We start from the raw sequence: 26,116 nt of genomic DNA on the forward strand, positions 1-26,116 counted from the left end.
AGCTTCTAATTCAGAACGTCTTATTGTTTGATGGAATTCCCAGATCTTTCTTCGAACAGCCTAAAGCAGTCCAGTCTATCCAATCAATGGACTCCTTTTCCGTTGGCTACAGGCCCAGCAGCGACCGGAGCTCGGGCCGCTGAGCCGCGGAAGCCCCACTCTGTTATTTGGGGGTAGGGACTCCAGGCCTGGGCCGCGCCCCTCTCGCTGGGCCAGGAAGCCGCAGCCTGCCTAGCGCAGCTCCGAGGCCCCGGCTCACCGCGCAGGGGGCGCTCGCCGCCCGGGCCGGCTCGGCGTTCGGCTCCGGCCCCGCCCCGCGGTGGGGCGGGGAAGGGGCGGGCAGCGGCGCGATGGGCGAGTCCCGGGGATCCTCCCCCGGACCGAGCCTACTCCCGGGCCGAGCCTCCCGGCACCAACTCGTCTGAAACTTGGGCGCAGCGGTGGCGCAGCCGCCGAGGATGGGGAGGTGCGGCCGCCGCTCGGGGCCGCCGCCCGCGCTGCTGTTGCTCTTGGCGGTGGCCGGCGCCGGCGCGGCCCCGCGCGCCGGGCTCTACTCGCCCTCCGACCCGCTGACGCTGCTGCAGGCGGACTCCGTGCGCGGCACCGTGCTGAACTCCCCCAGCGCCTGGGCCGTGGAGTTCTTCGCGTCCTGGTGCGGACACTGCATCGCCTTCGCCCCGACCTGGAAGGCGCTGGCCAACGACGTCAAAGGTGAGGAGCGGTAGGCGGGGGGTTCCCACTCCCCGCTTCGCAGCCCCTCGCTCCACCCGGGCCTGCCCGGCGGCGGGCCCCGCACGGCGCGCCCGCCCCCCCTGCCCACCAGCTCGGCCCACCTCTTCCTCTCTGCCCCGTCCGCTTACCCCCCCCCACCCTGCCTCCTGTTTCACATCCCTCAACTACATTTTTGGCTCCAGCCCCTCGCAGTCTTTTCCCCTTGGCCGCTGTCCCGAGCTTCTCACCCCACCCCGCGACTTGCCCCTCCACCCCCACCCCAACAGGACGTGCTGGGCTTCCCCTGTCCTGCCGCTGTCCCTGGGGTCTCCTTTGTTCCTCCTCTTGATCGCCTGACACCTTACGGCTTCCTCTAGCCCAGCCTGTGACAGTTCCTTTCCGTTCACCCAGGAAGCCGTGTCGCCTTCGGCCTAGGGCCCCAGGGCTGCGGGATCCGGGCTGGGGCGAAGAGGAGCCCTCCCTCTGCCGCCCCCCACCCCCTTGGCCAGCTGACCCAGCTGCTGCAGACTTTCTCGGCTTTACCTTTGCGGCGGTTTTCCCATCTCAGGCCCAGGCCTCTCCCCGTGGTGTCCATGCGCTCTCTCAGCCCCTTCTCTTTTAACCCCATGATCCGATGGGCCTGACTGAAGGGCAGCCTCTTGGTGTGTGTCTGGCCCTTGTTTGCATTTGCTGCTCTGACTTGTAATCTCATATTTCCTTGATTCCAAGAGTCCATCAATTGTAAGACACATCATTCATTTATTAACAGCCTGAGAGGTAGAGGGATAAGATGACCATTAAATGTATAGATTTAAATATATACTCTATTAAAATGTTAAGTTTTTGAAAACTCAAGAGAGCTGAGGAAATATGGTAATAATAGCGATTAATATTTACTGAGTGCTTACTACATGTCAACTGCCTAAGTACCTGACATGTTTGAATTTCCTTTCCACAAGTTAAAGATCTCTGTGGTGTCCCACATCTGCCTAACCAGACAGACAACAGGTAGAGGGGCAGGAGTGACTTGGTGGTAGTGATTTGCTGCCCCTGAATGGAGCTACTTCCTGATTGTGGTGCCAGGGCCCTAAGAGGGCTCCTGACCTGAGAGGGTCACTGAATTAGGAGTGTGGGCATCTTAGGGAACAGGCCTCTTTGTGGAGAGAAGAGAACTGGAACCATTGTTTCTCTGCTGTGTGTTAGTATTTCTTATAAACTCAACTGTCTGTGATATAATAGTGCCTTTGTAGATGTTGGTTTTCAAATTCAGACTACCTCTTCCCTTGAGCAGCTTGCACAGTGGTTATTGAAGTGGCAAAACGGAAAGATGTACGCATCTGCTAGCCACGTGGTCCTGGGAAGTTATTTTTAAACAGAACTGATAAACCATTTTACTTCCAGTTTACACGTAGACATTTGTCTGCATACTTCTGTGGTCCCATCACCTGAATGTGCCATTTCTCAGCAGCTCTTCACACTGCTTCAGTGATGTCAACACAGCTGGTCAGAGCAGTAGGAAGAATGTTGAACTTGGAATTGGAACACTGAAGACGACATTAGGTGTTCACGTGACACTGTGGGCTTGAGCATCCTAAAAAGCCTTAGATCACTTTCCACTTTGAGGCTATAAGAGGTCTTTAATGGTCATAGATGGACTCAATATAGGAGATTCTTACATCTTGACAGTGCTAAGGGGAGGGATTAGCTTCCAGCTGACTCATGTGTTTGGCCTCTTGCAACCCAGAGTTTTCCAACGAATTGCATAGCCAGTGACTGACCCAGCCTAGTGGATGAGGGTTGTCCCCTCCGAAAGGAGTCTTTCCTTTACAAAAAGCAAATCAAAACTTAAACCTCTGAATGGAAAATGGAAGCATCGAGCCTGTGGAGATGAAACAGTCAATGGGAGGTGGGAGATTTAGGTGGAAACTGGAGGTATCCCGTGAGCCCTGGGGTTGAGTCCGCTCCCTAAGCAAGATCATATTGGGCAGAGGGCACTGGCCAAATCTGGTATCAGCTTGCAATGATTAAGAATGCCCCCACTCCAGTCCAAGGGGGTCTTACCTGTGAGGCCCTGCTGAGAAGCCAACATTTCTCTCATATCATCTCTGTACTCTGAGGTCTTTTGAGAAAGTTTGGTTATGGGCCAGCAGGGTGCTGCCCTCACACTACCCTGGGCCTGTGGGAGTGTGGCCCCTGTGCTCTACAGATAGTATCTTGGGTTAGAGCTGCAAATGTATAGAAGAGCATGGGGGAGAGATGGATTTTCCAGCTCTGCCCAGCCGACTCCCAGCATTTAATCTGACTGGCTAGGGCTCCTTTCTTCAGGGACTTGTGGGCTTGGTTCTCTGGGACATTGTTGCCATGGGGCACAGCACTAGTTCCTAAGTATCTGGCTTACCCCTTTCTATTCTAGAGCAGCTAGAGCACTATTCTATGGTGTTCATTTCAAGCCTTCTTTGCTTCTCACTGGTTAATCAATCAGCAAATATTTGTTGAGTGACCTCTGTGTGCAAATCATTGTTTACATTGCAGTTGAGGGAAATGAGCTACACGCAGCAGGAAAACTGGCAACAGTAAGAAGCTGTGTTCAGAAAGGGCCAAGGAAATGGATCAGCCATTTATTGTAGGAATTCAGGAAGGGGAAAGTCACAGAGGGCTAATCTGGTCCCCAAAGGCCTTCATTCAAGCAGTTATTTATTACACACTTGTCTTATGCCAGGCACTTTGCTAAGGGCCTTCATAGACCACTGTTACATATAATGTCTATGAGAAAATAACCTGAGCAATATTGTTTTGTTTTGTTTTTGTAATGGATAAGTAACTTGCCCAAGATGACACAGATGCTGAAGGTTTCTAACTCTCTAGAGCCTGGGCAGTTAGTAGAGAGGTGGGTGTACAAGGCAGGTCCTCCAGGCAGGTAAAGAGCCTGTGCAGACCCGTGGGGATGAGAGCTGCAAGGCACGGACCTGGATGTTTGAGTGACAGTGAGCAATGTTGATTTGCTTTGCTTTCCTTTCCAAGCTGTAGGCCAACCACCTGTCCTGCTTGTGCCCCTGGGAGGCTTAACACAGAGCCTGGCTCGGTGTACTCACGCAGGCCAGTGGCATGGGCCTCTTGGGATTCCAGATGAGAATGTGAGCGGCCGAGTTTCCTGCTAGTGCTGTGGCTCTTCTTGACTCAGACCTGAGGTGTCAGCCAGGGGTGAGGGCGAGGGAAGGCATGCTGTCCATCCCATGACCTCATTGCCTAGAAGCCTGCAACAAGCAGGAAGGGATGGAGTGGTGATGGCATAGCACTGGCTGACTCCCGGTTTCAGGAGTACCCCAGCTACTGAATGGTCGTTAGAGCTAGAAAGGATGAGAGACCGTCCATCCTGGCCCCATTGGACCCATGAGGAAACCGAGGCCCCAAGAGCAGACAGGTGGAGCTCAGGGTGCTTTGTGTGGCCAGATACAGCTATAAGCAAGGCTTGTGACTCCAGGTCCAGTGCCCCTTCCTGGACTCGTGAGTGGGGGCAGGGAAGCTGCCTGTGACTCCATAAGGAGCCCATCACCCCGCACCACAGGGTGTCCCCTCACCCAATGCCCCAAAGCCCACAGCTGTCCTGGCTTGACTTACTTCTCCATTTACTCATTTACTCTATAATCAATATAGAAATTACTTTGCCAGCATAGTAATTGCACCAGGAGACTTTTTTTTTCTCCCTAAGAGTAGGGCTGGATTCATACTCCTGACCTTTTTGGTGTTGGTCTGCAGGTCTCAGTATTTGTCACCTGACACCTTAAAAAGCCTCTCCTGCCCACTTCTATTCCTCTTTGACAGGAATGCACTTTATCTAAATGCAGCTTTACTTTACCAAAGGAGCACTCAGAAAAGGTCCTCTATTCCTTGTACTGTTACTAAAATGATGAGTTGTCAGGTCCACGGTGATTATAATGTCAAACCAGATCCTTTTATGTCATCATGGCTCATCAAGGTACTGACACTGATATTCCTGAGAAACATTCCTCGGCCAGGACTTGCCCAGCACCTGACTGGCTCCAGTCTCCCCTTCCACTCCCCCAGGGGCACCAGTACCATTTCCCTGAGGTCCAGAGGATCAAGGCATGGAGGCAAGGAGCCAAAGGCTGCCCAGGAGCAAGGGCTGCAACCCCCCAGGTGCTGCCATTCCTCTTGTCCCACTGCTGACACCGCGCTCCACCCTCCCTGAGTTTCCTGGCTGGGAAGCCAAAGGAGCAGCTCTCTGTTCTGCCTTGGCCCTCCTGAGGCCAGCAACAGGCTTAGGCCCTGGGTTCATGTCCCAGATCCTCCACTGATTAGCTGTGTGCCCTGGGCGCAGTTATCTAATCTGTTTTGCAGTTGAGGAAAGCAGGTCTAGAGATAAATACCTTCTTACTTTCCTCATAAGATAGTTGCAAGCATTAAACTAGATAAACTAAGGGCACAATCAACTCTCTGTACATGTGATATCATCATCATCAGAGTAAGAGCCAAGTCTGTGATACTGACTGACTGCTCGAGTTACAGAGTATAGTAGTAACTAGAAGACAAAACCGTTTTTACCATCCACTCTCTCACGGGGAAGGCTGTGATTGGAGCAAAGAGCAAAAATGTAACATCCTGACCTTGGTGGAGAGGGGAAAAATGTGGGCTTGAGTCTGGTAGCCCTTGGCCAACTTGCAGGCTTCTCAGTGTTGTCCTCCTCATTTGTAAAGCAGGTGCCCCCACCGCATGCTGGTGGGACGGTGAGCCCATCCAGAATGTGCCATGGGTGCTCACTGACTGCCCCTCCCTGTCCTGTCAGAGTCTCTGTGCCCCAGCGGGCAGTGGGCACTGACTGTGGCCCAAGAGATGGTGGCCTGTACTCAGAGAGGAGAGCGGTGGAGTAGTTGAGGCCTGAGGTCCTTGGTCACCCTGCCAAGTGGCCTTTTGCCAGGGTCCCTCATGGGTGGAAGAAGAAATTACCTCTCTTCCCCCTTATATCTAAGTGACTCACTCTTTTGAGGACAGCCGGGCCCCTCGTCTGGGTGTCCCTGAGCAAGGTGACTGAACCCTAGGTGCAGATCGGAAGGAGCAAGCCTAGGCCACAGGGGGTGGCCTCTGTTTCCACTCTCCCCTGCGCCTCCCTCGGGGAGGGGAGGAGCCACAGGAAGGAGGGCTGGGGTGCTCCTGCCTGTGGTCCAGGGCCAAGTCCTGCGCGTAGGCAGCCCTTCCCTCCTGCATTCCCAGGTGGCTGGCACGAGCCTCTCCCCCTGCCTGGCCCCGAGGATAGACTGAGGCTGCGAGCTGCAGAGAGCCAGTCCCTGGCCAGGGCCGATTGTATAATTCAGTCAACAGTCACTGGGCACCTTTCGTGGGCTGGACAGTCAGGAAGCTAGGCAGTGAAGGAAAATGAAAATATGTTTAGGGATGGACAGGCTTGGGACTGTGTTGTAGAAACATGAGCAGGGCCCTGAGCCTGGGGCTTGCACAGCAGCTCTGACCAGTGAGAAAAATCGTGTTTAAACTGAGTTGTGCTTGGCAAATAGGAGTTTGTTGGGAGGGTGAGAGTAGGGCTGTGGGAATGGCCTGGAGGCACTGGAGCTCAGTGTGGAAGGAGAAAGCCTCAGCATTCCTGGAGCATTTGGGGAAGTGGTCAGAGGAGGCTGCGTGGGTAGGTCGCAGGGGCTGGATCAAGAATGGCCTCATGGCTGTAGGTTTTAGGCAGTGGGGGGTCACTGAGACCATTGAATGAGTGACATAATCAGATCCACAGACTGAACAGACCTCTTGGTGGCTGGATAGACTCGTGGTGGAGCCCGTTAAGACCTCGCTGAGAGGGAGATGAGACATTTCTCTGGACACAAGCTGCCTAAGAAACCCTGCTGTAGCCCACTGGTCAAGGAGGGAAGGTTAGAGACAAGGTGATAAAGAACCTGGGATGAGAGAGGAAGAGACTCAGAGGGCGAGTGGACAGCGTTTGCAGCCCTATTGTGACTGGCAATCCGTGTGGGCAGACGCCTGACTCTGTTCCCACCAAGTGCTGCCAGCAGTGGGGAGAGGGGTCAGGGAGAGCAGAGTGCCAGGGAGGGCAGGAGAGATGCCATCCTGAGCCTGGCACAGAGCAGACCCTGACTACCTCCGTCCTGTGTGCGGATGCTCAGGTAAGTGAGATTTAAAGCCAAAGGATGCAAGCCAGCTTGCAGATACTTAGTTTCGCTTACCTGCTGCCCTCGTGTGCCAGGGGGTCCAGAGCTCCACCAAAGGGGTTTAGGGAGATGGGGGTGTGGGGGCGTGGGGAAAACGGCAGGATAGGTTGTAGCTCATCTGTCTCTGCTAAACCTTTCCATTCACTTTCCACCACCCTCCCCGCCACCTATCCACCTGCCCACTAAGATGCCAGAACTTTCGATGCCAGGAGTAGATTGTCAGCAAGAAAGGAAGACGGAGTGTTGCGTAGGCCTGCCGCACAGCCCCAGGCCCCTGCCTTGTGTCACCCCAATAAGGACCAGCTTAGTTGCTCTGAGCCATTTGGAGCCGTTCCTCTGAGGGGTGGGGAGGGGGGCTGTCTGGGAGGCATGCTGCTTCTTCCTGTGACTGTCCCGTGGAAGTGAGGGTAACAGTCCTTCCTTGGGCATAAAGTGTTCTCGGGGGCACTGATGCCTTCTGAAATACTGGTTTTGCCGAATCATCAGGAACAGGCTCTGGGGTAAGATAAGAGGTCCTGGCACAGCCCTGATTCTCAGGGATGTTGTGATTAGTGTATTGCACTTAATGGGGGCTGGGTGGACTGTCTGTAAGTGCCTCCACTCCACCCCACCCCACCCCCTGCTCCAGATGGGAGGCGTTGGGCCCTGTGGGGGACACACGTGCAGTCGGGCAGGCGTCCTCCTTCACTTCAGCCCAGAAATGCCGGTGTCTCCAGTGGGCTGTGGGAGTCAGCCCAGAACCGTCCAGGCAAGCACTCAGCCTGGCCCTGCCTGCCTCCTCTCCAGGCCGCCTATCCGTTCCCCCTCCTCACAGTCCTCAGGTCTCTGTCAGCTGACTGACTGTCAGTGTTCCACTCAATTTCTGCCTTTCCTCCGAGGCCCTTCCTCGGGCCCCAGGGCTGGTGTCTCCTGTGCCCAGACTCCGTTAGAGCTCTGCTGCATGGCATGGCACCTCACCATCTGTTTGGCCTCCCCGGTGTCTACCTTGCCTTCAGCTGGAGCTGTCTTGTGGTGTGGAACGTGAGTGGGTGCTCAGGGGCCACCTGACTTGAGATCGGAGCTAGGAGGCCTGCCTGGTAGATGAGTTTGTTTTCTGTTTCCCAGATCCTGGGCAGGGGCCCAGAGGGGTGCCAGCATTCTCTCTGCCAGTAAGTTTCAGCGGAGGGAGGACTTGCAGCCTGGGGCTGGAGGAGGAAGTGCAGTGCCCGGGAAGCTGTCCTGGGAGCTGTTAATCTCCTGGACTCTGGCCTCAGGGCTTCCTTCCCTGCAGTTCCTAGATTCCAGGTGCCTTGCCCGCCCTCCCCAGGTTTCCTGCCTCCATTTCCGGTGGGGTCACCGGTCTTCAACACCCTGTGTCCCTCCCACCTGAGCTGGGCTGACTGCCAGTAGCTCTGGCTACAGAACCTGTCACCGAAGGCCCCCTGGGGGATTACAGACCTGGAGCCTGCTCTCCGCCTTCTGGAACTGATCCTCTCGAGAGGGCTGCAGGAGCAGGGGCCAGATCAGGGCTTTCTCCCAGGAGGGCCAGGCTCACCTCATGGCTTTCTGCAGCCCCTGCAGCCCCTGTGCCCTCCCCGCCAGAATAATGGGGATGGGGGGCACAGATGCCATTACAAGACAGCATTGCTTGTGCTGTTTACCTGTGTCCTAGCAGGGGCTGAATGCAGGGTCCTATCTCAAAGGTCCTTTTCTGAGGAGGGGGTGGCCTTCCTCATAAGAGCTCTGGGGGCAGAAGCTGCAGGCCTTGCATGGGGGCGGAGGGTACACAGGCACAGACGCCAGCTCCTCTTACTCACCTCACGTTTTTTTGTCTGTTCAGACTGGAGGCCGGCGCTGAATCTTGCTGCCCTGGACTGTGCTGATGAGACCAATAACGCTGTCTGCAGAGACTTCAACATCCTTGGCTTCCCGACTGTGAGGGTGCGTGGCAACTGGGGAGGGTGGTCCTGGGGGGCTGGTGCCAGTGGAGCAGCCGTTCCTGCTGCCCTGGCCTGAGCTCTTTGGGCTTGATCTGCTTAAACCAGCCCCTAAAGTCCTGTCCCTTTGCTTGAAGAGACATCAGCTTTAGGGGCAGAAAAGGATGTGAATTGGGAGGCAGAAAAGATAGAGGTTCATTGATCTGGCAAGTTCTGCCCTTTATAAGGGGAAGGGGCTGGGGTGGTGGGGGCGCAGTGTTGGGATGGGCGGGTTCAGCTGCTGGATTTGAGCTGTGAAGTGATCACCACCTGGAGCTCCCAGCTCACCAGGGGCTTTCTCGCATTCCCCACCTCCCGACTTCCTAGCTACAGAAGTCTCACTTAGCCCTGTAACACCAGGGTTTAGGCGCTGACCCACCCGTGGGCAGGATCAGGGCTGGGGTGCCTAAGGTCCCACAGAAAGCACGGCAGGCCTTGTGCCCATCGGGCAAGTGCCTCGAACCCAAGTAGCTTGCCAAGGCCCTGGGCAGCTGGGGCCCCATGGCAGAGCCCCTCACCTGCGCAAGAGGGCTCTGTCTCCCCAGCTTCAGGTGGGGCCTTGCCTGCCAGCCTGCCCACCAGTGGGTCATCAACAGCTTAATTAACATGGGAGCAACTTCCAGGGCTTTCTGGAAAACCCAGAGCAGCAAAGCTGTGCAGTTGTACTTTATGCCCTCCCCAGGGCTCAGGCCCTGCTGTAATCTAGCTTTCTTCCAAGTTAGAGAATCTGGATCTCTCTCTCTCTCTCCCTCCAGCCACCCATCGTTAGCCACCTCCCACCAGAATGGCATCTTGAGAAGCAGTTTCCTCTCTAGCCACTAGGAATAATCAGGAAATGCCTTGGAAAGCTAAAATACTAAGATGTCCCTAGAACAAGACATCTGTGAGCTGAGGAGCCTCACATTCCATGCAGAACCATAGCTGTATCTCGGCCTAATCACTGTAAGAGAATTCATGTGGAAAGCAAGACCCCAGGCCCCTTCAGGAAGCCCAGCTCTACCTGCATCTGACCTGCCCTGCTGGGTTCAGGGTGTGCACGGTGCGATGCAACAGCCTCCTGTGCTCCCGCTCCCACTCAGGGTCGGGGCCGAGGCCCCAGGTTTAGCGGAGGCCGGGCTGCGCCGGGGAATGGCGTGGTGAGCCAACAGCTACAGCCCTATCATTTCAAGGCAGCCATAGGGGGATCGCTTGTCCATCATCGCTGGGCCTCTGTGACCAGGCCATGGCCTTATCCTTGGCCCCAACATTTGTAACTTTTTACTTTCCTATTCAAAACTACTCTGGTGGTGGTGGACAGGACACTCTGTTCCCACCGAGCCCAGACCAGCAGTCCCGAATGGGAAGCCGTGGGAACACTGTGCTGGCAGCAGGTGTCCTCTTCCACAGGCTGATGCTTCCCTCGGGGAGGCCCGGGCACAGGGGTGCAGCCACTGCCCAACCTCCGAGAAGGAGATTGGCATCAGTACCATTGCCAGGTCAGGATGTGAAGGAGGCGGCCCAGAGAGTCAGGTGACCCCAGGGTGCCTCTCTGCCTACCCAAGTCACGCAGCACACACAGCCTGAATGCCTCCAGTGGTTAATCATCTTCTCATCCACCCAGCTGGCTAAGGGAGGGGAGCTGGGAGGGCCCTGAGCTGGTCTTGACCTTCCCCTACCTCCACACAGGCAGCGTGTGGCTGGGCCAGGCACTTCAGTGTCAGCAGGGAGAGGCCCTTGGCGTCCTGTCTTTAGGACTCTAGTCCAGGGGCAAGTGGATCAAGCTCCGGGTGGGTCTCTGCTCCAAGGCCTATGCAGTGGCTCTCAGACATGTTTACTGGGATGAGCTGCAGCAAGAGAGATAACATTTTATAGTGCAGTCTAGAAGTTGGTTGGTATCTATTAGCACCAAAACAAAAGGTTCATAAAACAATATTGATTCTTAGGAAGTATAGTACACACTGGTATTTTTCATTCTGTTTATGTTTGTTAAATACTGGCTGTGATTCACTAAATTGATTTCACAACTTACTACTGGGTTGCATCTAGTGTTTGGAAAACATTATTCAAACAGATTCCAGATCTCTAGAGATTCTGGCCCTTGGAGGGCCTGGCATGCCTCATGGGCACCAGCGTAGAGTGTAGAGGCTGGCCTGGCTGCCAGCAGCCCACTGCCCTGTCTGCTGCCACCTGGGGACTGGAGTCTGCCCTCGCTCCTACCCATAAAGGCTGTTGGAGCTCTAGAATGAGAATGCATACCGGACGGGGAAGAGAGAGTGTTGCCAATGTGATGGGACAGGCCCACACAAGAGCCTGGCCTCCCCCAGTGACATGTGTCATTGTCCCTTTCCTCTGCCTCCTGCCCTTTGTTACTGTGAACAACAATGAGCTTCCACCAGCCCATCCTGTTTAGCCAACACTTACTGTGCTGGGCGGGCCTGCTATGTTAGGTCCCCGGAAGGCTGGAGCCAGAGCCCAGCAGGAGGAAAACAAGGGCTGAGGGAGGGAGGGACTAATTTGCAGCTGCTTCTGGCTGGCACTTGGGGGCCTAGGGGCTGGAACTTTGGGTGGGGGTTTTTGCTGTGGACCAGGATCCTTTGAGGTCAAAGACCTGGCTGGGATCAGGATTATAGGGAGCAGCAGCTTTGGGGTGGAGAGAAGTCTTCCCTTTGAAGGATTCTGAGGCGATAATTGACATGGGTTCAAATCCCGGCTCCACTTCTTCCCAAATGTGACTTGGGAAGTTGCTGGACGGTGCCTCAGCAGTAGGCCTAAGTTCCCTTGTCTGAAAACGGGATGATAGTGTTTACCTAGTCAGATTGTTGCCGGGTATGAAACAAGGTCCTGTGCATGAGAATGCTGAGAGTAGGGGTTCAGTCAGAGCTAGTCATCTCCCTCTCCCTTCCCGTTGCCCTCTTTCCTCCCTGTGGGGCCCCATGGTCGCTCCTCAGGGCACTGCCTTCTGGGCATCCCCGACTGTTGAATGAATGTCTGCTGGGAGCACAGCATTGTGCTAAGCACGGTGGGAGAGGCGGGACCCAGGAGTCCTGGCCGTGGAGGTACGAGAGTCCCGTGCTGGCCGGCAGTGAGCAGCTGTACTCGATGTCCACTGGGCATATGGAGCTCTTTTCCTCACGCTTCTGAGGAGTTCATGGAGGCGGGAGAGTTCTATTTGGTGGCTGGGCTTGGCTAGGAGAGGGGGTGTGTGGGCCAAGGAAGTGACCAAAGGTCCCATGTGGGTGGGACCGGGTGGCATGTTGAGAAGACTGGCTTGGCCTGTCTGGAGCAGAGACTCACTGGCAGCTTGGAGGCAGGCCAGCGGGAAGGGAGCCCAGTAATGGCAGGTCCTTGAATTCAAGGCTGGGAGTGTGGACACCCTGCGGGGGTACGGAGCCAGGGCCGTTACCTTATGTGGCTCTTGTTAGAGGATGAGATGTCAGGGAAGTGACAGGACTCAGAAAGACACCCCCTGCCTCTCTCTGAAAAAAAGAGATGGGTCTCTCGACAGTGACCTGCCCTCTTCTAGCTGTCTCTCTGCTGACAGTCCCAGTGGGGGGGCGGGGTTACACTTGTGGATCCTCGAGCTCATCACAGGGTATCTGGAGACTGGATCATTTTCCTTAAAATGTGTTTTAAAAGCCTGGATTTGGAAGTATCTTGGTCACCACTGAAAGTGAACCTTTCCATGCAGCCTTCTGTGACCTCTGGAAGACAGGGCCCTTGGTGGTGATGGTGCTTCCGATGGGTTGGTACAGACCCACCTAGCACCGCCTGGCCTCCTGCATGTGGGGAGACACGGAGGTCTTCCAGGACTCCAAGTCTGCGGGGGAAATTAGCTCCTGTGTAGAGCGATGGGAGGAAAGGGCCAGGTGCTGGCTGCTCCCACAGGAAGGGAGGCTCAAGCTGGAGTCTTCACAGCCTGTTTCCAGGGAGTCGTGGTTTTCCCTGCATAGTGCACACACCTCCAACAACTGACTTAATAAGGTTGCTTTTAATCAGAGGACAGAAATGTGCCCTGACTAGACTTTAATGTGATTTTCACATGAGCTTCCAAGATGATCAAAGGGCAGAGAGTCTCTGTTCAGCTGAACAGATGTCTTTTGAGTGCTTCCCTGTCATAGACACCGTGCCAGGCACTGTGGGGCTTGCAGAGATGAATAAGCTATAGTCCTGCTCAGGGAGGTGGGTGGAAAGTTCAGGTTTCAGGTCCACAGTAGCTGAAGTGGAGGGAAGGTGGGGCACGGGGAGCTAAGATCCTGGAAAGCCTTGAGAGAAGTGACTGGAGACATTATTCCCTGACAGTGAGGAGTAACCCGGAAGAGCTGTGAGGGGATGTGATGGGATCAGACCAGAGTTGTGCCTTAGAAAATTAAGCAGAGTGGCAGCAGGAGCGTGGGTTGGGGAATGAAAAGATCCAGTATATCAAAATCCCTGAGCTCACAAAGGAAAACAGCAAGGACTGGTGCAGTAGTCCAGGAACTAGGAGGTAGGCCCTGGTCCAGGTGAGGTGACTGGTCTGGAGGACGGTTGAAGAGGTATCACTAAGGTCCATGTCATAGAACGTGCCGGCGAGCTGGAGGGTGGGGGCTGTGGGAGAAGGAGGAGCTGGTCTGGGTAACGGGGAAGAGGGCCACGGGGTGAGCAGGAGTGCAGGTGGACAGACAGGCCTGGGGAGGTGACTCAGTCCTGGAGAGGGTGTGTGTGCAGGGTGCCCTGACCCCTGCGTGGAGGCCACCAAAGTTTAGGACAGTTGAGGAACTACGACAGAGGGTTCAGACTGGAAGTCACCGACAAAGATGACGCTGGCAAGGGGACAAGCAATAGGTTTGTTCCTTCCAGCCCCTGACGATCCACCAGTGTGAGTGTGGTGTGACAGGGCCTCGCAGGGCTTTTTTAACAGAAGAGTGTCATGATCTGATGCGTGGTTGTAGGAGAGCCTGGGGGCAGGGAATGGCGAGGGCCCGGACATGGGAGAAGGGCCACAGGTGAGGCTGTAAGGGGGGCCACAGAGGCCTGGTCAGTGTCAGGCAAACTGAGGGAGGCGGCGATGTGATGTAAAAGGCAAAGAAGGAGGCACGCCGTGGCTGTGAGGGAAACCAGGTGGCTGGAACACCAGATGTGCAGAGAAGGCAAGAGGGGGAAGGCCACAGGACTGGCCGTAGAGCAGGTCCACTGAGCTTCCCCAGAGCAGTGTCCGCGGGGTGCGGGCGCACGAGCCGCAGCCACCCGGGTGTGGGAATGAAGAGTGGGTGAGCTGGGGTGAGAGCAGGCACTGTTTTGAGAAACTTGGCAGTTCAGGGAAACAGGAAATGCAGTAACTGGGGAAGGATGCAGAGACACTGTATTCCCATCTTTCTTTCCTTCCTGTCATTTAGAAAAAATTAGATCAGGAGGATAATGAATCTATTTGTAGGCATAGATCTGGTAGAAGAAGGGAAAGAGGAAAGAGAGGTGAATTGATAGGGAAAGGTTCCTAAAGAGCAAGAGGTGTGGGCCACAGCTCAGGGGGTGGCATTGTTCTGGAAAGCAGACGGGCAGCTTCTGGGACAGATGGGAAGGCTGTGTGACAGCACGGAGGTAACTGGAGGGAGGCGGGAGGCCTTCCCTGTAGCCCTGCACCTCGTAGGGTGGGGTCTCTTGGAGTCCCTGCATTCCTCTGGGTCACTCTTGCTAACTGAGGCTCCTGTCCAGCTCCATGCTGCCCAGGACTGGGGCCTTCAGAAGGCTCCGTGGGGACCCAGGGCGGCTGCCTTTTTTTGAAGATAATGCCAGATTGGGGTGACCCGGTGGCTGGTGAAGAAAAACTAATAGGCTACTTTTCAGTAACTGGAAATAACAACTGTAACTATGGGGCCACACAGTTTAAGGCGTCATGATTCCAGAAGTGTTTTTATGCCTATGGAGACAGCTTAGTCTGTCTGTCTGTGCATAACCAAGGTCACCATTGCCATGAGTAACCGCAGCTGTGACAATTGTCCTCCAGGCTATTATTTGCAAGCAAACCAGACCCCAAGAGGAGTGTTTAAAATTTTGTTTCTGAGAAATGATGTTGGTCCATCAATGCCTTAACGTGCTTTATTTACTTATCTCATGTCCCGATCCAGGAAATTTGTGATCATTTTTACAAGTATTAAGGGAACATATAATTTTATTTTCAAAATTTGTTCAATAACTGCAAGGAACACTACTATAAATATATATGGTATGTATATAGTGGATGGTTTTCTTCCAGAATAAAAATTTATATTAATGCTCTAAAAAGAGAGAGAATAAAGCAGTTGTCAGCTGTTAGGGTCCGGATGAGGTCAGCTGGAGGAGGAGAAGGTTGTCGGTAGGGAGAAGTGGGCGGCTTCTCTGCATCTGTGATCATCTGGGAGAACAGGTACAGGGGACCTCTGGATTTTATTTTTCTGCCTACAAATGACTGGAACAAACAAATAGTTAGCTGGTGAATGTTTCCTAGTGGTTAAAAGGTAGGCTCAGGGAAGGGGTCGGTGATGGTGATGCATTTATCATTTATTGGCTCCTTACTCTATGTACCAGGTTCAATGCTAAGTAAGCACTTTAGATGTGTTTGAATCCTCACAGCAATTCTTCAAGGTAGATGGTGTCATCCTCATTTTCAAGATGAGAAAGTTCATAGAGGTTAGTGGATTGCCCAGGGGCCTGCACTCAACCACCAGCTTAGGGTAAGGCCAAGCGGTCCTGCTGTTGGGGGCAGAGTCCCAAGGTAGCCACAAGTGGACCTGAGGTTGGGACCTCAGGAAGAGGCCTCTTCCCAGCCTGCAGGCTCGTTCCCAGGCAGTTAAGTGTCTGTCTGTCAGGACAGCTGAACTCTGTCCTCTCCTGAGCCCAGGAGCTCTGGCAGCTCAGTCACCACTTAGGCAGAAGCCCAGATTCGGGGGTGTTGTCCTCTCTTCTTTCTGTCCCTTCTCCCAAGGATGTGACAGACTGGGTCTGGATGTCCTGGGACAAAACGATGAGGTAAATTGGCCTGTAATAGACTTGTCTCTTCAAGGGCTTGGGCCCGCCTTTGTAGGGTCTGACCTGGAGAGCCTGCCCTTCGTGCAGCGTCAGCCGCGCCAGGCTGGGAGTTCTCAGTGCCCAGGACACCAGCCTCTGAGCCCTTCTTCCGACAGTAGGAGCAAGGACAGATTGCCTCAGAGGGCGGCTGACATTTTCCAGGGATGTTTGAAGTGACTTGACTTGACTTTTCCAGTTGGGTCTGCATCATTCATTCCTACAGTAAATATTTCCCAGCCATTATGTGAGAGGGCCTGGTGATTTACAGACAGTCCACCGCTAGTAAATGCGTGAGCAGCTGCCTGCAGCTTGCCCTGGTGCTTCCAGCTGCTCGGGGTAGGGAGTCGGTCGAGAGCACCGGGAATGGATCGGCGTCTAGCTCCTCCCTGCTCTCATTTGACAGAAGAAGAAACGGGGGCTCAGAAAAATTGAGTGATTTGCCCAGGGTCACCCCCCAAGTAGCTGGGCCTTAACTGCAGGTCCTCCCAGCTCCAGTGTTGTGTTGTTTGCCCCTTGTCGCTGACCTTTTGCCTGTGTGTTTGCTTCCAGTTCTTTAATGCCTTTTCCAAGGATGGCTCGGGAACAACCATGTCAGGTGGGTGTCCTGGCTCGCCGGCCCTGTTGGTGGTGTCAGTGTCTCCTCTGCCTCCTCTCTCCCTTTTTTCCGGGTTTCTTCTGGGTCTATGAGGTGAGGAGTTCCCCAAGTGAGACAAATTTATGTTTTCCCAACCACGTCATTCCCAGCCAGCCCTGAAGCCGAGGCTGAGGGGCCCTTCCATGTGGCCCACCCAGGGTCCTGCGGAGCAGGGCGGCTCTCCATGGCTCCAGAATAGCCCCTGTGTGAGAATGGAGGTGGCATCCACAGGGGCAGACCAGGCAGGGCCCTGGGAAAGCCCTCAGGTCTGAGGGACTCTCTCCTGCCGTCTAAGGGAGGGGGCTCCTGGTGTGACTCGGGGCCTCAGGGGCAGCCCCCGCCCTCCCCCAGGGGACTGCCGCCTGCCGCCTCTCTCAGGACTGGCTCGTGCCCGGGCCCTAGCTCCTGTGAGGGAAGCTGACCAGGGCATGGGGCCGTGCGCTCCCTTTCCCCTCATGCCCTCCACCCTGTCCATCTTCATTCACAGTGGCAGGTGCTAATGTGCAGACGCTGCGGGAGAGGCTCATTGACGCTCTGGAGTCCCATACCGACACGTGGCCCCCCGCCTGTCCCCCACTGGACCCTGTCAGGTATGGCAACTGGGAAGCATGGGCCAGGATCACAGGCCCAAGGGTGAGAGGCTGGTGGGGGCTGCAGGGCAGACGCCTCAGTGCCCGCTGTGGAGTGGCTGGAGGTCCTAACCAAGGAGCCCTGCCTTCCCGGGGCTGACGGGTGCCAAGGCCCATCCCACCGGGTGGGAGGGAGAAGATGGGGTGGGGGGTTGCCGTGCCATCCCCACTGCTGCATCTCACAGCCTGTCCTCCGGAACCTCAGGGAGGTCACATGCCCTTCGGAGGCAGGGCAAGGGTGGGGGGACTGAGAGGAGGAAAGCCCTGTGTCTCCGAAATGAAGGTGGTGGTTTCTCTGAGCAGTGGCTGTGACTCTGCTCCCTGTGCTGCACAGCACGAGGCACAGTGGCTGGTGACCTATAGCCACCTGCCAGGCAGGCTTCCAGGATTGCCTCTTTTCTAGGAAAATGAGATACATGGCGTCTTGCCCCAACTCTCCCACAGAGGGAGACGGGCAAACTGAAAACACTAGGCCCCACACTTCCTGATGGAAACTCAGGATAGGATAAAGCCCATCTCAGGGACTCTGGCCAAGAAGGAACAAATGTAGGCACCAGCAAGGCCTGCCCGAGGGCCAGCCTTAGAGCACATTGAGGGTTCCAGGTGCTGAGAAGGCTCAGAAGCAGGCACGGTGTGTGCGGCCCTCTGAGCTTGTGCAGTGGTGTCCTTGAAAGCATAGTCCTGCTGAGCGACTGTGTTTCCAAGTGCCAGTTGGGGTTGAATCCAACTCGCAATGACTCTTATCATCTCTCCCAATCCCCACCCTCCCAGAGGGGCTCCCAGAGACCCGGGACCCCGCACGCAGCTTTGGTGTGGTTCAGTATTCCACAACCAGACCCCCTTCTCTCTGGGAAACACCCACGCTGACCTGTACCCTTATTTCTTCTGTCCGTTTCCCACTGAGCATTTCTCTGTCTCTTTCTTACACACACGCATCCCTCAGGGTGCATTTCAGCCCCAGGGGATCTCAAGAGCAGCGAGTCAGGTAAACCTGCCCATCTCCGTCCAAGTGATCCTCCCACAGGACTTAGGCAGAAGGCAGAGATCTGCCGTGAGCGGTGAGCTGCCTCCTCCAGGAGTCCGGGGCGCAGGGGAGTGGCGTGCTGGCCGCCAGAGAGGACTTGATCTTTTGCCAGCCTAGGGCAGGTCTGGTGAAGTAGTCCAAGAGGGCCTCTGATACCTCCCCAGAGGCTGTTGGTATCTACAACACATCTTTATCTGCCCACTGGGGTTGCACCCTGGCCCCCACACCTCCAGCATATCCATTTGTACATGTCACTGGGCTGGACTTCAGCATTGGCCCCAATATTCCTTCTTTTTATTTGGAGGTGATCACTGCCATGTTACTGGATCCAGTAGAGGGAAATAGCTCATCAGGTTGGGGATAAAAAGAAGATACAGTCTCCTAATGCCTTCTCCCTGATAGCCTCTTAGGCACGTGTGATGATGTTCTGCTTTTAACTGGAATAAGGGAACAAATCATTTTTGTATCATGCAGTTATTTTCTGTTGAAATTTTGAGTTTTTGTAACAATTTATAGCTTGACTCTCTAATTTGGGGGGATAGTAAAATTTGCTTTATTAATTTCCACCTTTATTCTGTACCTCAGTTCCTTCACCTTAAAGTAAGGAGATTGGATTGGATATCTTCTGAGATCTCCTGCATGCAGGACTTTGTGATTCTTAAATTCCTTTTTTATGACTTCTCCAGGAGAGCAAAAAAAAATCTCCCAGTTGGTGGTGATTTGCCACAGATCAAGGCTTGTATCTGATGCGTACTAAGTGCAAGTCTCTTAGAGGACCAGTAAAACCATACTCACTAAGCTTGGGTCGTACCCAGAGCATAGACAGCTGGTCTCAAAGCATCCTTCCCCAGACTGCCCTACACACCTTCTTGACTCTGGAGAGAGAAAGGATGGAAAAAAATCAACAAGGTGGGTGGGATGAAGAACCAGGGTTAGGTAGCAGAAGCAGCATCCTTTGAGACTAAGGGTATGGATTGCTCCCACTGAGGGGCTGGCAGGAGGAGATGTCCAGGAAGCCTTGTGTTGCAACAGAGGCAGGATCTGCATGGCTGTACTTGCAGTTCTGTGGCAGCCGCATCTAATGCCCTCAGCAGTTTTGCTTTATTCCCACCAGCTGTGGAGAGTGACTGCCAGCATTGTCTCTTGCAGGCTGGAGGAGATTGATGAATTCTTTGCAAGAAACAATGAAGAGTACCTGGCCTTGATCTTTGAAAAAGAAGGCTCCTACGTGGGTAGAGAGGTGAGCTGCCCTCAGGGCGCCCTGCAGCTCCTGGGTAGCCTTTGGGAGAGAGCCCAGGGAGTTTGAGAGCCAGCCAAGTCCTGCAAATTCTCAGGTCTCAGCTCTGTGCACACCTTAGCTCAGCACTGGCCTGACCCCTGCTGGGAGAAATGGGAAGTGTCGCGCTGGTCCTTTTCTGTTTTAAAACTTTAATGTCTCTTACCTCCCTCATTGAAACTAAATATTAACACTTGCTGTCTAACGAGCATTGGCCTAGTTTGCTGACACACAGTGTTGCTCATCTTCACAATAAATGAAGATGATTAAATAACATGTGGAAGATCACACAGCCAGTGAATTGGTAGAGCAGGGCTATGAACCAGGTCTGTCTGCATCCAAAGCGCATGTTGTCTCCACACTCCCCCACTCCTGAAGATTTGGATAAAAATCGGGGAGATGGGGAGCGAAACACCAAAGACCATCCAGACCCTCCTGACGAGATGGGGCCCCTTACTAGGTGAAGCAGGTAAAAGAACCGGGCAGGACTGAATTGCCACTCCGTCACCTGCATTACACGTCCATGATCAAGTCCCTCAACTTTGCTCAGCCTCTGTCCTCTGTCTATAAAGCCATGATAATTACCTTTCTTCAGAGTGTTGTTGGGAAGGTCTAATGAGGCAGTTTAGGTGAAGGGCCAGGATCAGCAGCTGGCACAGCTGGCACCATGATCAGACTAGGTCATTTAAAAAGGCCCATCCCCCAGGCCTCACCCAGAGGGCTGTCCGTTCTACTGCTGGCTCAGAGACTTCTTCTCCAGATCACTTTTGGGCTTCTCCCCGATGCAGAGGTGGGACAGGCCAGCATGTGGGAAGGCAGTGCAGGGAGATAGAGGAGACGTGAGGGTGGGGACAGGATTAAACGCTGCTGGGGGCTCTGGGTGGTGTTCCTCCCCAGGCTCATCAGGCAAGAGCTCTGCGCTGCCTCCTGCCTCTCAGCTCTGAGAGGGGAAGCATGGGGGTGCTGGGCAGGAGTGCCTGACGCTTCTGGGGGCCCAGTCCAAGCCTGGGGTGGTACCTGTCACATAGAAGTGGCTGTTAAATGTTCACTGGGCTCAGCTCTTCTTCCTGCACCTCCCCCTGCTCCCGCGCCCCTGAGTCAGCAGGTGCCAGGGCCCCACGTCCATGCAGAGGTGCTTGGGGATGGTTAGTTTGAGAGGCAGGAGGGCACAGTGGCCGGGAGCCTTGGCTCTGGAGTAGAATGAACTGGGATTTGTAGTCCAGCTCGGGCACTTGCTAACTGTGTGGTCTGGGCACATGATTTCTTTTCTAAACCTCTTTTTTTCATCTACAGTAGGAGTTTCTTTTTTAATGAGTATGTACCTGCTATGTGCTAGTCATGGTTACAAGCACTTCTATAAAATTAACCCATTCAACCCTCTTAACCACCCTCTGAGGTTGGAATTACTGTTATTATTATAATTTTGCAAGTAAAGAAGTTGACTCGGAGAAGTTAAGGCCCATGGAGCCAGGATTCAAACCCAGGCAGCCATAGTGTACTGCACCACCTCACCCGGTAGTGAACTCCTAATAATAGTTCCGATTTAATTTTGAAAATTAAATGAAGCAGTTGATACACAGCCCACAAAATGTACTAAGTAAATGTTAGCTAATAGTATTTTTCCTCTTCTTTCTAAAAATAAAATCGTCATGTCCAAGTATGATTTTCTGATTGGGAATATAGATAGAAAGCCTTATAAACATACATATAAAAATGAAACCACGTTTTATTATGCCTTTCACAGATTGCTTTCATTGGAAAGAAAATTATATTAAATTGGGGGACAGTTCTAGAAAATGCTGCATGTGTGGTCTGCACAGTTCCAAGGCCCCTCCTCTTGGGCACTGTTTTGCTCTTGTCCCCATGGGCTGGACGTGGTTGGTGGCATGAGACTCAATCATCACAACTGTCTGTTGTGAAAGATTTAGGGTCTGGATGGTGCCTGCTCAGGGCTCCCTCTGCCCAGGGGCTTGCCCGCAGATGTCTGACCGTCCCTGCAGGTGATTCTGGACCTGTCCCAGTACCAAGGCATAGCGGTGCGCAGGGTCCTGAACACGGAGAACAACGTGGTGAGCAAGTTTGACGTCACCAGCTTCCCGTCTTGCTACCTGCTGTCTCAGAATGGCTCTGTCACGCGGGTCCCTGTGTGAGTGCAGTCCTTCTGTCCCCTCTCCTTCCTCTCTGGGCTCATCCTTTCTTCCTGCCTCAAGAGGCTGCCAGCCTTTCACAGGGGATGACGGGTTCTTTCTCCTGTGAGTCTTCTTTTGAGTATGAGGGCAGGCGAGGCCCGTCCCCATGCAGAAGCAGGTGTCTGCCTATGGAGATGGACAGTGCCTCTACCATCAAGGGACAGGGCCCGGGGCATCGTCCCCAACTCCCAGCTCAGGAGCTCTGTCCCTGGTCCCCGGGGCAGCCAGCTCCGGTGCTTCGGCACCACCGCCACTGAGCCCTGGCCCCATTCCCCATCCTCCTCTGCTCACAGACAGACTCATTCGTTGGCAGGCTGCATGCCTGGCAAGCGCTCAGATATGCCTGACCCTCCCTCCCTTTGGTTTTCTAATTGCAGAAAAGTTCATTAGGAGCTAGACAATAGCCAGTTCCAAAATGCCAAGAGAAAACAATCAGGCCAGCCGCAGCCCCTCTGTCAGGCTTCCCTGCTGAATGGCCCGTTAAATGGCGCCAGATGGTGCCTTGGTGCCCTCCCTGGGCGGATGATTGATGTCAGCCTGGCCCTGCAGGCAGGAGCTCAAGGGCCAGAGCGATCACCCCTGCCTGAGCTGCCCAGTGAGCCGCTTCTCAGGGCCATCAGTGCCATCCTGCCCGGGGGCCAGGCAAGGCGGCCACTTGCCCTCGCCCGGCCCCAGTCACCAAGCAGCACCGGGCAAGGCCTGTCAGGAACTGTGCTGGGGAGGAAGGCATGATGGCTGCAGGGGGACAGGGAGGGGCAGAAAGTGCCAGTCCTGGTGGGGAGTGGAGGCATTGTTTCCTCACTTGGAGCTGGTGGAGGGGAAAATTGTTTGTGACGACTCCAAGATGTGCTTCCCAGCCACCTGCTCATCGATAAACATCGGAGTGGAAAGCAGTGCCCCGGTGCCAGCTCCCCCGGGGTGTCCACCTCATTGCTGCTGGTTCTCACGCCCCTCCCACCGGGCGGCCCCACTGGGAGACGTCTCCTGCCCTGGAGAAGGTCTCTCCTCCCTATTACAAGAGAGAAATGGAAAGGATTGCAAAAGGATTTGAGAATTTAGTGGCTTTTCTGCTGTTGCTCTCTAGTTTTTAAAATCACATATCAAACTCTTTCATTTCTTTGGGGAGTAACATGGCCTCTGGTACCTCAAAGCAGAGCAGCTTCCCTGAGGTCAGCCCGTATGGCAGCTGGGATCTCTGGGGAAGGTGGTCAAACCAGCCGTCCTGTCCGCGGGCACGGTCAGCCCTGTCCCCGGAGGGCCCACCTGCTCTTCACGATGCTCTGTCCACAGCCTGTCCGAGGCAGGGTGAGGAATCCTCGGGCCCCGCTGCCTTTCCAGATGGGAGCTAACATCTCACTGCTGCCAGGGAGGCTCTCCCTGGTGGACGGAAGGCTAACGTGAGGCCTGGGCAGCCCGATGTTGACCTCACTGAGGATTAGACCAAACCAAGTTCAGATACTTAGTAAACATTTCTGTCAGATGAGCCACCTCCTTCCCCTGCTGACGTGAGTTCGCTCCAGGACTTGGTTTCTCCTTACTCACTGCCTCTCCTCTGTGGTCCTCTGCCCTCCAGGCTTGTGGAATCCAGGTCCTTCTACACGGATTACCTGCAGAGGCTCTCCGGGGTCACCAGGAAGGCTGTCCCCACCACGCCTGCACCAACCACGGCCAACACGATTGCTCCCACAGTGTGGAAGGTTGCAGATCGGTAGGGCCACGCCTTGCTCTCCTCAACCCCTCCCCCGCCCCACCCTTTCCTCTGACCGTGACCCGTTGTCTCAGACCACACTTGGTTCCCTGTCATGAGCTCAGCACGTGCCATTCCAATCCCAGAGCCCCTAGGGCTGGCCTTGGCCTTTGGGCACCCCAGCTGGGGCCATGCACAGGAGAGTCTCAGATGGCGGGGAGCAGCAGTCGCCTGCAGCCACTGTGGTCTGCCAGCTTCAGGGAATGCCAAGCAGCATTCACTTGTATGGTTCTCAGTGGAAGGAATACTCCCCAGTGCCCACATTCCGTAATATAACTCCGTTCAGGAACAAGCAGAGTCAGCTTGGAAGGCCAGTGTGCAGTGTCCAAACCAGCTCTCCACCCAGCAGGCACCCCTGAGGACCCACTCTGTGTTAGGCGATGTCACAGACTGATGTGCAGACATGTAGTCCCTGCCTGCACAGAGTTTACAATCACATCACAGCATCCCTTCAGGAAAGGCACCGACCCCACTTGAGTGCCTCTGGTGTTAGGGAGCTCATGACTTTTTGAGGCAGCCTGCATCTTTGTGCTCAGTTTGTGAGCATGAGGAAGCTGCTCTTGGGGTAGAATTCCTGCTTGTCGGGCAGGGAGACAGCCCATAAACCTGAAGCGCTGGCACGAAGTGGCATGCCAGGTGGACTGGCTGGCCTGGGGGCTCAGCGCTGTATCAGGAAGGCATGAGGGGGCTGCACCAGAGAACTGGGGGGAAGGCCACCCGGTTTCCAGGAGGATTCGGCCTCCTAGCTTGAGGGACGTGAAGAGGGGAGAGTGCCAATGGAGAAATTTCTAGTAGAGCAGGGGAGAAGGAAAGAGAGACTAAGAGGTGGAAATGGCCATTATGATCGCTCAAGCAATGCTTATCGAAATAATTCAAGCTATTATAATAGCAGACACTTACAGGCCTTACAGTCCAAACTCCCCTGGGCACCTTCCATACATTATCTCCCCAGTCATGGGGCCACTTCTTGAGGCAGAACACAAGAATGAAGAGGTAAACTGAGGTGCAGGGACTCTAAGTGGAGCCCAGAGAAAGGACTTGGCCTTGATCTGGTGCTCACTCCCTTAGCTGACCCTCAGGAGGTAGGTGGGGCAGGAGAGACGTTCATGTTACAGGGGCAGTCACCAAGACCCCAAGAGCAGCGGATCGAGGGGCCCCAGCTCCGAGAGCTGGCTCACTGCCAAGCTGGGGCTAGAGGCTGGGTCCCAGGAGGCAGGGGTGGAGGAGCAGCTGACCCGCGAGAAGCCCTTCCTGTTGGGGCCCTGAGCCTCGGCCCCATGTGTGCTCGGTGGGCACCAGTGGAGCAGCCAGCTTGGAGCCTGCAGCCCTTCCCCTGGGCTGTGAGTCGGAGCCCTGCCTGACGCCTGCGGCCTGGCAGCTGTGAAGACATCAGCCCCCAAAATAAGCACACACACGGCCGGCCCTCCTGCCCCCAGCCCCAGCCTTGGTGGGCAGCCAAACCCTTGGTCTTTTGAAGAGGGCACAGCTTTCCCAAAACCACATTGTATGGGTACATCCCTTGGTCTCTTTGTCCCTGGGGGTCTTGGTTCAGAACAGAGAATGATACTTAGCCTTCCACTAGTGGCCTGATTAAAACGCCTTTAGTGAGTCAGGGAGGGGCTGGCCCTGGGTCTGCAGGGGGAACCCCTACTCTACACCAGGAGCTGCTGAGGGGTGTGCATTTGTGCTTTGATTTAGTCCTCTCAGCACCCTACCTGTGAGCAACTTATTATCATCTCCATCTTACAGATGAGGACTTGAGGCTCAGAGAAGTTCAGTAATATACACAAGGTCACACAGCTCGTGACTGGCAGAGCCAGGCGCTAACTTAGAGGACTCTGTGGCCATTGGCAGTGGTCCTCCTCTTCTCTCCCTTTAGCCCTGGCTGCTCCCCCCGTCCCATGGTTCATACCCCTTTCTCTCTCTGCCTCCCCCCGGGTCCTCAGCTCCAAGATCTACATGGCTGACCTGGAATCTGCACTGCACTACATCTTGCGGGTGGAAGTGGGCAAGTTCTCCGTCCTTGAGGGGCAGCGCTTGGTGGCCCTGAAAAAATTTATGGTGGTGCTGGCCCAGGTGAGCAGATCCCTGACCTCCCATGTCCATGTAGCCCTGCACAGGATCAGGATCAGTGTGCTTCCCCTGCAAGCAGGCTCTGCACCAGCCTGCCCGCCAGCTGGCCCACCTCCAGGAGCTCGTGATGGGGCTGGGCATCTGGACCCACAGCTGCCCAGTCCAACACAGGCTGCCTCCCCGCAGTCTAACTGTACCCCACCCCAGCCCCATGCCACCAGAGGCATCCACCTACCCCTTCCCTGCCCCTCCCCGTGCAGGGGTCGGGTGCTCAGAGATATGCCAGCTCACCCAGTGCCTTTAGCTCCGGCAGCCACGGTCCTCCACCTCAGTGTGATCCTAGAGTGTGGCCTCTTCCTGCCGTGGTCAGTGGGAAAGCAGGAGCCACAGTGAAGGAAAGAAGGCGTTTCTGCGTCTCCTGTCTTCCCTCCCAAACACTGCCCAGAGCCTGGCCCAGGTCCCTGGCCACAGCCATGGCTTCCTTATGCCTTTGTAGTTTTCAGCCAAAGCAGCTACTCCGTGAAGTGTCACTCCTACACACTGAGGACTGCTGAGTCAGATGTGGGCTCGGTCCCCCTGAGAGCCTGCCTGCTGACTCAGCTGCCCACAGCCCTGGGTGCCAGGTCTGAGCCCGTCCACGGTGCAGGTCTGCGGGGAGCTGGGCCCCGAAACCCCGCTGCTCTGGTCTCGT

At 54.9% G+C, this 26,116-nt stretch overlaps 1 protein-coding gene across 1 annotated transcript in view; it reads left to right on the plus strand.

Annotated features, from left to right (window-relative positions):
- The first annotated feature begins 379 nt into the window (after window positions 1–379).
- The window catches only part of QSOX1 (quiescin sulfhydryl oxidase 1), a 35,517-nt gene continuing 9,780 nt past the window's right edge, over window positions 380–26,116 (plus strand). Inside the window, exons 1-8 of the mRNA XM_036905940.2 lie at window positions 380–711; window positions 8,719–8,819; window positions 16,403–16,448; window positions 16,975–17,077; window positions 19,290–19,380; window positions 21,417–21,562; window positions 23,179–23,313; window positions 25,299–25,428. Coding sequence (XP_036761835.2) covers window positions 459–711; window positions 8,719–8,819; window positions 16,403–16,448; window positions 16,975–17,077; window positions 19,290–19,380; window positions 21,417–21,562; window positions 23,179–23,313; window positions 25,299–25,428 — 1,005 coding nt within the window. The 5' untranslated portion in view covers window positions 380–458. The remainder of the gene's footprint in view (window positions 712–8,718; window positions 8,820–16,402; window positions 16,449–16,974; window positions 17,078–19,289; window positions 19,381–21,416; window positions 21,563–23,178; window positions 23,314–25,298; window positions 25,429–26,116) is intronic.

The sequence above is a fragment of the Manis pentadactyla genome, chromosome 9 (assembly GCF_030020395.1).
Source record: "Manis pentadactyla isolate mManPen7 chromosome 9, mManPen7.hap1, whole genome shotgun sequence".
Classification (NCBI taxonomy): Eukaryota; Metazoa; Chordata; class Mammalia; order Pholidota; family Manidae; genus Manis; species Manis pentadactyla.